Genomic DNA, 11395 nt, shown 5'->3' on the forward strand with positions numbered 1-11395 from the left:
ACAACATGGTAAAACCCCATCTCTACTAAAAAAAAAACCACAAAAGTAGCCGGGTGTGGTGATGCACGCCTGTAATCCCAGCTACTTGGGAGGCTGAGGCAGGAGAATTGCTTGAACCAGGGAGGCAGAGGTTGCAGTGAGCCGAGATCACGCCATTGCACTCCAGCCTGGGCAACAAGAGTGAAACTCCATCTCAAAAATAAATAAATAAATAAAAATAGATCAGCAATGACCAACAGACATACCTTGGGAGCCACATCTATGAACTCAAATTTTCTAGCAGTCACATTACAAAAGATAAAGGGAAACAAGAGAAAGTAATTTTGATAGTATATTTTATTTAGCCTAATATATAAAAAAATATTATTTTAACATGTAATCAATAGAAAAATGATGTGATATCTTACATTCTCTTTAAAAAACAGTAAGTTTTTGAAACCAGTGTGTTCTTATACTTACAGCCCATCTGAATCTGGCCCAACCACACTCCAGTGCTCCAAAGCCACAGGTGGCCAGGGGCATCCGCACTGGACAGCACAGGGCTAGAGGCACTGGGTAGGCCCTTCCCTGTTTCAAGCTCAGTGGCCTGGATGTGGGCAGAAAGAGGAGTCTGGATCTGGGTTTAAGCTACAAGAACTCCCTCCCCAGTGGTAACACAAATATTTTCTGTAATACTCCCCTGCCGGGATTGAAGAGAACAGAAAGAAAGGCAAAGGAAAGAAAAGAAATGATTTATTTTTCCTTTATTATCATTTTTAGAGACAGGGTTTGGCTCCGTTACCCAGGCTAGAGTGCAGTGGCACAGTCATGGCTCATTGCAACCTTGACCCCTGAGCTCAAGCAATCCTCCTGCCTCAATCTCCTGAGTAACTGGGACTTATAGGTATGTGCCACCATGCCCGGCTAAGTTTTATTTTTTATTTTTGTAGCGACGGAGGCTCACTGTGTTGCCCAGACTGGTCTCAAACTCCTGGGTTCAATCCGTCCTCCCACCTCAGCCTCCCAAAGTACTGGGATTACAGGCTTGAGCCACCATGCCTGGCCCTTATTTTTCTTTATATTCACAGCAGATAAGTAATAATACACCATTGTACACAACCTTGCCTCTCCTAATAGAAAGCACATTCTTTATTTATACCAATAAAAAAGCCCCAAAATCCCAAGGCTCTGACTGGGGTCCAGCGAGGATTAAGGTCATCAGGCGCCAAACAGGATCCAAGGGCAAAGGGACAGTGTGGGGTTACCTGGAGACTCCCTGTGCAGAAAATGGGAGCTCAGGGTTGCAGTGAGGGGCCACTCCACTGTTCAGGTCTTTGGGCTCACCCTCCATTCAGTGCTGACCACGTGAACTTGGGCATAGAAGATGGTGGTTAAAGCTTGAATAAAAAGGCCCAAGAACCAACAGAAACGGAAGGAAAGTGATAGCATACTGACAAAACGCCTTATCCTCTGCCTCTTGCTGGTGTCAATGTAAGAAAAGATCTGAGATTTTAAGAACAACGGGCAGGGGGCAACATAGTGAGACCCCATGTCTACAAAGAATAAAAAAGCAGCTGGGTATAGTGGCAGGTGCCTGTAGTCTCAGCCATTTGGGAGGCTGGGGTGGGAGGACTGCTTGAACCTGGGAGGTTGAGGCTGCAGTGAGCTGTGGCTGCACCACTTTACTCGAGCCTGGGTAACACAGTGAACCCCTATCTCAAGCAAACGAAACAAAACAAACAAATAAACAAAAAAACGAACAGGACTCTGAAAGATGATTCAAACAACCAAACAGCAACAAAAAAATACGGGCTTGCTAGAGAACCATTTGAAAAAGGATCTAAAACTTCTCCGCAAAAGCTTTTGGGGCCAGTTCTGCTGGAAAGAGGACTGGGTTTGAACTGCATGGCTCTTTGCAGTCATCAGAACCTCCATTTGCTTAAATGGCACTTGGAAAGACAGCTATAAAATGACACTTGGACAGATGCCACTTTCTGCAAGTAGAAAAGAACTGGTCTCCGTTTTAGAGAGTTTTATGGGAGCAAGAGAATAAGGACAGTTCTAAACCCAGATTTTCTATTTGATCCTCAGTCTCTAGAAAGTTTGACATCCTAGATGAAGAACAAAAATAAGTTGAACATGGACACAGGGAGGGGAACAACATATACCGGAGCCTGTCAGGGGGTGGGGAGGGAGTGAGAATATTAGGAAAAATAGCCAATGTATGCTGGGCTTAATATCTAGGTGATGGGTTGACAGATGCAGCCAACCACCATGGCACACATTTACTTATGTAACAAACCTGCACATAAGTAAAAATTAAAAAAAAAATTTCAATGAAAAAAAAAGTAGAGACTCTTCAAAATGAGAGGGTATGTCAGGTAGCTAGCTACTATTATTTTTCCTTCAAATTAATAAGTGTCAGGTACCTGTTTAATCAGCTGGAGTTTAGAAAAAAATAATACAAATTATTTTTCATGGAAACAAACAACAAGACAAAACAACAACAAAAGTAAGTTGAAAGCCATGTGTGTTAAGGTCACTCTTAGCATTTTTACCTTACATGAGAAGCAGAGACCAGGAAAAGACAAGGACATGAATTTAGGGTACTCAAGTTCCAAATACACGAATCCATTGCTATTTGTTTCTTTTTCTCTTTCTTTTCTCGACAAGTTGGGGAACACACGCAGAAGCAACAACAGCCACCGACTGAGCTGACTGTATTCTCCATGGGGCTGAGTATGGGCAATGCGTATTTCCCGATGCCGTGGCAGGGGGTCTCCATCAATACACAGGTATTCAACACTACAGGGCCTGGCTCCCTGCTTGAGGAGGACTCATGGGTCACCCTGAATGGCCCACATGCTCTGACACCTGGCAGAATGGTCACGTATTTGAAACATCTCTTAGGAACAGAAATATTTAGAGTTAGTCATTATTTTCTTTTTTTTTTTTTTTTTTTGAGACGGAGTCTCGCTGTGTCACCCAGGCTGGAGTGCAGTGGCCGGATCTCAGCTCACTGCAAGCTCCGCCTCTCGGGTTCAGGCCATTCTCCCGCCTCACCCTCCCGAGTAGCTGGGACTACAGGCGCTCGCCACCTTGCCCAGCTAGTTTTTTGTATTTTTTTAGTAGAGACGGGGTTTCACCGTGTTAGCCAGGATGGTCTCGATCACCTGACCTCGTGATCCGCCCGTCGCGGCCTCCCAAAGTGCTGGGATTACAGGCTTGAGCCACCGCGCCCAGCCAAGTTAGTCATTATTTTCTTAAACTTTCTTGGTGGGTTCAGAAACAAGTGACCATTTTGTGTAAATTCATTTATTTTGGAACAATGAGAACACATGGACACAGGGAGGGGAACATCACACACCGGGGCCTGTCGCGGGGTGGGGGACTAGGGGAGGGATAACATTAGGAGAAATACCTAATGTAGGCGACAGGTTGATGGGTGCAGCAAACCACCATGGCACGTGTATACCTATGTAACAAACCTGCACATCCTGCACATGTACCCCAGAACTGAAAGTACAATAATAAAAAAAAGAAAAAAAAGTTCATTTATTTTGACTCCTACAAAGGCAAGGAATAGGGTTTTTGTTGTTGTTGTTGCTGTAGTTGTTTTTGAGACAGTCTCGCTCTGTTGCCCAGGCTGGAGTGCAGTGGCGTAATTTTGGCTCGCTGCAACCTCCGCCTACCAGGTTCAAGCGATTCTACCTCAGCCTCCCGAGTCGCTGGGACTACAGGCCCACAATACCACATCAGGCTAATGTTTTTGTATTTTTAGTAGAGACAGGGTTTCACCATGTTGTCCAGGTTGGTCTTGAACTCCTGACCTCAGGTGATCTGCTTACCTCGGCCTCCCAAAGTGCTGGGATTATAGGCGTGAGCCACTGCGCCTGACCAGGAATAGGGTTTTAATACAATTTTTCATCTGGCCTGAAAAATATACTTCAGTGTTCAATGATTTGAAATCTCTGAGATATCAGGGAATGAAAGGGATTAAAAGCTTTAAGAAATATAAATATAAATATGTATGTGTGTGTGTACACATACACTGTTTATTTTTTTGCCCAGGGAAGACATCTGTCAGTGCTCATAAACCCTGTTTCCTCTGGTGATAAGTCAGTACCAGCTTAATCTAATGGTTGGCAAAAAAAGGACATGCAGAATTCAATGCAACACACATCCTGACAAGTTTATAAGGACCATGAGAAGTTTAGAGGCAGGAAATGAATAGTAACATCAACCACAAAAAGTAACATCACTCACTCCAGAGTTTAAAATGCTGGTACACAGGTGGGGGTAGGCCTTAGGCAAGCCAGCATGACAGCAAAGGACAGATGGACCCAGAGGAGACTCCAAGGATGTAAAAACATGAACGAAACAAAACATACAACCAAGACTCACCATAAAAATGATAACTGTGTGAGGTAATGCATTTGTTAGCTAGATTTAACCATTCCCAAAGCATTGTGTTGTGCATGATAAATGCATACTGTTTTGTCTGTCAATTTAAAAATAAAAATGAGAAAGGCCAGGTGCAGTGGCTCATGCCTGTAATCTCAATACTTTGGGAGGCCGAGGTGGGAGGACTGCTTGAGCCCAGGAGTTTCAGACCAGTCTGGGCAACACAGTGAGATCCCCATCCCTAAAACAATAAAAATAGAAAAAATGAGCCGGGTGTGGTGGTGCACACCAGCTGCTCTGGATGCTGAGGCAGGAGGATGGCTTGAGTCTAGGAGGTCAAGGCTGTAGTGAGCTGTGATCGTCCCACTACCCTTCAGCCTAGGCAATAGAATGAGGCCCTGTCTTTAAAAAATAATAATAAAGAAAAATTTTTAAATTGTAAAAAGGAAAAAACAAAAAGAAAAGAAAAAGACAACCAAACCCCTTAGGCCCACGACCTCGCACCGAAAGCAGTGTTTGGGAGACAGCACGTGGCATCCAGAGGTGTGAGGCTCAGTCGAGGTGAGCAGAGCCAGCCCGTGAAATCCTGTACTTCCTGCTTCTGCAGAACCAGCTTCCAAATGGGAAGACGTAACAGACCGCTCCTCTGCAGCGACCTGCAGACCCCCAGAAAGGGCGCTCCTTGAAGCAGCAGGGCCTCGGCCTCATCAGCCACCACCACGTTCACGTGGGTGAGGGCGATGGCGCTGCCCACCTGGTCTCACTGTCCTTGCGTTCCTCTTTCTGACTCATTCAACAGGGAGCTATGAGACCAGGGGCGATGTTCCCCCGCAGCAGCCGGCGAGTCTCCTTCTCTTGACCGTCTTGTTCAGGAGCCCTTCCGCTCTGAGAAAACCAGCAAGGCCTCTCCAAGTGCACCAAGCAGGACGCTGCGAACAACAGCAGAAGGTCAGCTCTCCACTCCCCCGGGACCCCTGAGCTGCCTGGCGCCCACGCACGCAGGGCAAGGGGTGCCTCCCCTCATTCTGTGACTGTGACTCATCACCAGCCCGGACTGCCATGCTTCCAGGTCAAGCCCAGGAATCGCTCCTATCACTCGGGGCAGACCTCGGGGACACATGGGAGGTGAGACGGCTGGGAGGCGGGCTCGATACCTTCCCTCGGGGAAGTAGGTGAAGCATCCCACACATCCCGACCCGGTGAGGGTGAGCACTTGGGTTAGTGCTCTCTGGCAGAAACACAGACTTCCGGCAGGAGCGACCCCATAGAGGCCTCTGGTGCTGTTGGCAAATTGGGCTGAGGGATAGGAAATCACACAGGTATCCATATTCTTCAAATCAAGGTGACAATCTCAGAATCTTTTCATTTCACTTAAACTACAGAACATTTAAAGGTGAAAATACAAGTGGGGAATCATAATTTTCCCACCAGCACAGAGAGACACATGGCCAGTGATCTGAAAATGAAAAAGCAGTGGGAGAACTGGAGACAGTGAGGGAAGAAGAGCTGAATATTTTAACATCCCTCAAATGTAATACAGCCAAAGTCCTCTCCACTTTCTATTTTGAACCTCGCCACAGACAGTCTATCTGAATTCCGTCAGTCTTCTGGGGCCTGTGCTGGGCCATCATCAAGGGGCTATGGTGGTAGGTGTCTGATGGGGAGAGCCCTTTTTCAGAGGTGCCAACAGCCCTTTTGGTCAGACCCTTTCCTTCCCTTCCTCTCTCATCTGCCTACCCAGCACCCCAATCCTTCATACGCTCACTCGCCACACCCAGGCCATGGTGCCTTCATATCTTGAATGTTTGTTGTGCTGAGTGTATGACACACACATAGGCTGTCCATGCTACATACCTGGTGAAAAATGTTCCTTTGGTGGATGACCCTGACATACAGGTAACACACCATTTTCCACTTTAGTACAGGAACGAATTGACTGTAAGTGGGAATATAAAAACAATATGCTTTAGGGGCCGGGCGCGGTGGCTCACGCCTGTAATCCCACCACTTTGGGAGGCCGACGTGGGCAGATCACAAGGGCAGGAGATCGAGACCATCCTGGCTAACAAGATGAAACTCCGTCTCTACTAAAAATACAAAAAATTAGCCGGGCGTGGTGGTGGGCGCCTGTAGTCCCAGCTGCTCAGGAGGCTGAGGCAGGAGAATGGTGTGAACCTGGGAGGTGGAGCTTGCACTGAGCCGAGATTGTGCCACGGCACTCCAGCCTGGGTGACAGAGCAAGACTCCGTCTCAAAAAAAAAAAAAAAAAAAAAAAAAAAAAAAAACCAATATGCTTTAGAATCAGGCCAATTCAAGCTCTGACGCAGGCATTTGTTAGTCAGCTGATCTTGTGTATGTTTTCAGCCTTAGTCTCTCCATCTGTACCACGGGAGATGACCGCATCTAATAGTCTCTGTGAGGCTTAGAAATAATATATCAGAAGCAACCCACCCCTGTGTTTAGCCTATGATGGACAGTGACTAAAATAGGATTATTAATACTTTCTAGCCGACTGCCCTCTGAGAGTAGCAATCCCCTCCTCCGTGGTCCTCCCGGTGGGCCACCCAACTTCTGCCTGAAGACTTCTAGTGAGGGGCACGTCCTGTTGAGCAAGGCGAGCCTGTCCCATGGATGAGTGACTCTGGTCAACTAGATTCACATGCATCTCCACGGGCAACTCACTTGTGGAAGCCACTGGGGTTGGCAGGGACTGGCTGAGACCTGTTCCTTCCCCATGCTGACCCAGGCAGCCCTTCATCACACTAACTCTGCAGCAGAAACTTCTTACAGCCTCGCCTGCGAGGCCAAGGCTGCTCTCCGGAGCTAGACAACAAACGTACTCCTTCATCAGCTTGGAGACTAGGAGACTCCCCCAAACACTGTGATCTCTCTCTGGTGATTAAAGGCTTCTGGGGGAAGGCAGCAGGAGACACTGGCCAGTGAGGTGAGGGGGCTTGGAGGATGTCCCCCCCCACCGGGTTCACAATGGGGATGGAGGAGAGGGAGCCGAGGGAGATCGATGCCTAGGACCTTACTCCAAGTTGGGATGTACTTTCCTCTTTCGTACAGAAATAAGATAAGTTGATCGATCCTATTTAACTCACAATAATGTAGCTAGAACAAATGTCCATGTTACGAACCAAATAACAATCTGTGGACATCCCTAGATCTGTAATCATCATTGTCAGCACTGTCTCTGTGACAAATTGTGACCCAAGTTCCCAACGAGCCGATTTGGGAACCAGGCCCCTTCGTGAAGCTGGGAGCCTGCTTGTGCCTTGTCCAGCTCAGGACCCCAGATGCTGAAGGGTTCTATGACCTCTCCTCTTTGGAAAAGACGTGACTGTGAAGGGGAGGCGTTCTTTTTGCACACAGGCTCACCTCCAAAGACCTGGCTTTCCCTTTTAAGTGACTGCCGTTCCCCTTGTAGCCCTTCAAGAGCATGTATGTCACCCTGCTAAGTTCCCGGGCAATGTCGAGTCACCGCGACCGGATGCAAGGGCTGCACAGAGCGTTGGGTTTGGGAGGGTTTTATTTCTGCAAATGTAACCAGGAGCTTGGACATTCTATACACTTTCCACTAATCCTCCTTAATCACCAGGGAGAAAACCAGGGTAGCGGCTGGCCCCTTGCCACTTTTGCTCCCATAGCCTTGGAACAATGCTGGAGTGTAATAACCTTGCATTCTGCCCCTTGGCCTGAACTATTTTATGAAACACCAAAGCAGCTTAGTAAATCCTAAAAATGAAAGCAAACCTTGGTTCAGTTTACTGTTAGGAGAGCCAGGGAGGTAAGCTTTGATGTTGTTTTCTAAACAGCAGGAAGGGCTGACATGTGTCCAGGAATCTTAATAGCATTACAACTATTTAAGTCAGAGCTTGACTGAACTGTTTGCAAATCTTGTAATCCCCATCATTCCTGAAACGAACAAACTTCATGTAACCAAGGCATAAACATCAGACTGCAGGGCACACGTGGCCAGAAATATCCATCACTAGCTTCTCTTCCAGAGGTTTATTTTCAGCGCTTCTCCAGCCCTTCTCTTCCTCCTATGAGGGACCCAAGGCTCCATCTAAATTTTACATTTATTGTTATGGCTATTCAATTAATTCCTGTTGAGCCAGTAGACAGAGGGTGGAGGCTGCTTCCTTTACCTGGCTGCAGGCCCCGCACCTAATGCAGCACTCAATAAATACTGATTCAACGAATAGTTCAACTGTTAATATTTGATCCCCTTTCTCCCATCTGGGAGAAGTCCCAAACTATTTGGTCTAAAAACAGTTTGGTCCTAAACTATTTTTTCCTTTTTCTCTTTTCCTCACCACAATGTTTCTGTCCCATGCTGCATTCCTCAGGGCCCTGCCGAGTGAGTTCATAATCTATTAAATGATGATAAAATTTGCGAGGTAATGAGCAACGTTATTGAGAAGGCCCTTCTTACATAGAATTTTAAAGAGGAGGTTTCAGATTTTTAATTCAAATGGAAAACTCATAAATTTCAGACACTGTGATCCTGAAGGCATTTTGGAGTGTGATGGGGGACGTTTTCTTTGCCCCTAAATTCATTCTTCCTATACATAGGTTTGGGCAGCCTCCATGAAGTTCCTTACAGTTAAAGGGATAAGAAATCTTTACTGAAAGATTATATATGATCATTTTCTAAAGACTCTCGGCATTGCTGAGGTCTGTGCTAGGCTCAGGTTCAAGTCATCCTCATGGCTGATAAACAGCGATCAATGGCAAGTTCAGTGAATGATGTGCAAAGGGTCAAATGTGATCATGGACTCCTTAGAACAAAGAAGTTGCCTTTTGGTTATTCTTTTCTTTCCTTGTTCCTAAACTACTCCAAAGAGAAGGGTGACTCTCCCCGTCTATGAAAGGGGATTCAGAGAGGAGGCACCATAATGAATTCCACTTAACAGGGATGCTGCTCTCAGGTCAGAAGCTTTCTCTTTTGTATGCTTCAAATCTCCTTTGCTGAATTTTGAAATAGAGGGAATTAATATTACATACAACTGTTAATTAAAAATGAACAATTAAATAGAAATCTGGATATTTAAATTACTGGGCTTGAAATAGATTGTTTTTATAATAATTGGCTGGATGAGAGCAGTTGTTTTTAATTAACTTTAAAAATTGGCCAACATTGGGTACTTAGGTTTATAATTGTTCTTGGATACAGTATTTTGCAGGCTGGCCACTCAGCGTTGATTCAGCAAGTATTCAACACCAGGCCTAGAGACGCAAAGGTGAATGAAACACACCCTTTCTCCTAGCGCTGCTCACAGCCTGGTGGGAGAGATGGCGCCAGCCACCTGTCACTCAGTGCAGCAAGTGCCTACGGAGCCAGACACAGACACAGGGGGTGGGAGGAGCAGCTGAGGACCTGACACTTGAGCTGATCCAAAGCTCTCACTCAATGAGCAAGTTCCTTAAGGTCTTGCTGAAATTTCAAAAGGCATTTTCTCCACCAGCCCCCATGACCTTTAGACCAGTGATTCTCAACTGGGGTGGGACTTCTGGCAATGTCTGGGGACGTTTTTCATTGTTACAACTGAGGGGGTGCTACTGGCATCTGGCGAGTGGGGTTCAGGTTTGCTGCCAGACATCCTACAAGGCACAGAACAATCCCTCAAAACAAGGAATTATCGGTCTCAAATATTCATATTGCTTTGGGTGAGAAGTCCTACTTCAGACGGCCTATTTTGGGCAGCTAAGCTGTTGTCCATCCAAGGAGGAGGATAATGACATATATATTTGAACACTTATCCCCTACACGGTGACCCCCCTGGAGTCAGGGAATGTGCCTTGCTTACTTCTGTAGCCTCAGAGCCCAGCCCAGCCCTCTGGTGGAATGCATGAATATACAAACATATGGATGCAAGGATACTGGCTGGAGCAGGGTCCTCCAGTCTCAGCCAGCCTGGGGTGGTGGAGGCCATGGTGGATGGGAGAGCACACGCCTACGTGAGGAGGAGGCAGCCTCTACTCATTCCAGAAACTGCTGCTGTGTGCAAATGCAGGCCCAACATTAACAGCTGCTCCACATTTTCAAAAGAATCTGGAAATCTGGATTTGTAGGAGGAAATCACCCGATTTCAAAGTGGTGATGACTAACTTAAAATTTGAAAAGCAAATGACAAGAAATAGTAACTATACCGGCACACACAATAGGTCCAAACGAAACAGGCCTGCAGCCTCTGCCCTTTGTGACTTCTGATCAGTTTAAAGTCCCAGGCCACAGGGATCAGCCGCCACCCCTGCCTGGGCTCTGAGAGCTGGTCACCCAGCCACGCTTGAACATGCCTAGTATATGGACGAGGCAGACCAGCTCTGAGCAAGACACAGAGCTGACGCACCGTCCACTCTTCTGGTGGTTCACTCCGTGGTTGGAAAATTCTTTCAGGCTGAAAACACACCATCTTTAACCTCAGGAGTCCTCAAAAATCAGGAAATTCCAAAGTCAAGGTTCCTTTTGCAATAATCACACATTCTGTTTCCTTGATTTGGGTACACACAGCCTGTCTTTCCATTTTTCTCAGGACATACCATAAAGTTCACAGGATGTGAAACAGCCCAGAGACAGCCTCTTACAGACGCCTGCTTCCTTATTATTCCGACTCAGCTTTTCCTCACACTGGAGAGCTGTCTTACTCTTAGCTCTCACGTTCAGTTCAATACCTGGGTTTCTCTGGCTCATTTTGAAATTCTGTACAAAATGTGGTCAATGCAGGCTTACTTGTAAGAGAGAAAGATATTGTCAAGAATTTAGGGGCTGGGCGCAGTGGCTCACGCCTGTAATCCCAGCGCTTTGGGAGGCTGAGGCGGGTGGATCACTTGAGGCCAGGAGTTCAAGACCAGCCTGGCCAACATGGCAAAACCTGGTGTCTCCTAAAAATACAAAAATTAGCCGGGCATGGTGGTGCGTGCCTGTAATCCCAGCCACTTGGGAAGCTGAGGCATGAGAACTGCTTGAACCCAGGGAGGTGGAGGTTACAGTGAGCTTAGATTA

The 11395-nt window shown here is 46.6% G+C and overlaps 1 protein-coding gene across 1 annotated transcript in view; it reads right to left on the minus strand.

Moving 5' to 3' along the window:
• Positions 1-3278: 3278 nt before the first annotated feature.
• Positions 3279-11395, minus strand: part of TMEM241 (transmembrane protein 241) — a 171125-nt gene continuing 163008 nt past the window's right edge. The window contains exon 13 of the mRNA XM_011939326.1: positions 3279-5312. Coding sequence (XP_011794716.1) covers positions 5252-5312 — 61 coding nt within the window. The 3' untranslated portion in view covers positions 3279-5251. The remainder of the gene's footprint in view (positions 5313-11395) is intronic.

This window comes from Colobus angolensis, unplaced genomic scaffold (genome assembly GCF_000951035.1).
Source record: "Colobus angolensis palliatus isolate OR3802 unplaced genomic scaffold, Cang.pa_1.0 Scaffold18, whole genome shotgun sequence".
Lineage (NCBI taxonomy): Eukaryota > Metazoa > Chordata > Mammalia > Primates > Cercopithecidae > Colobus > Colobus angolensis.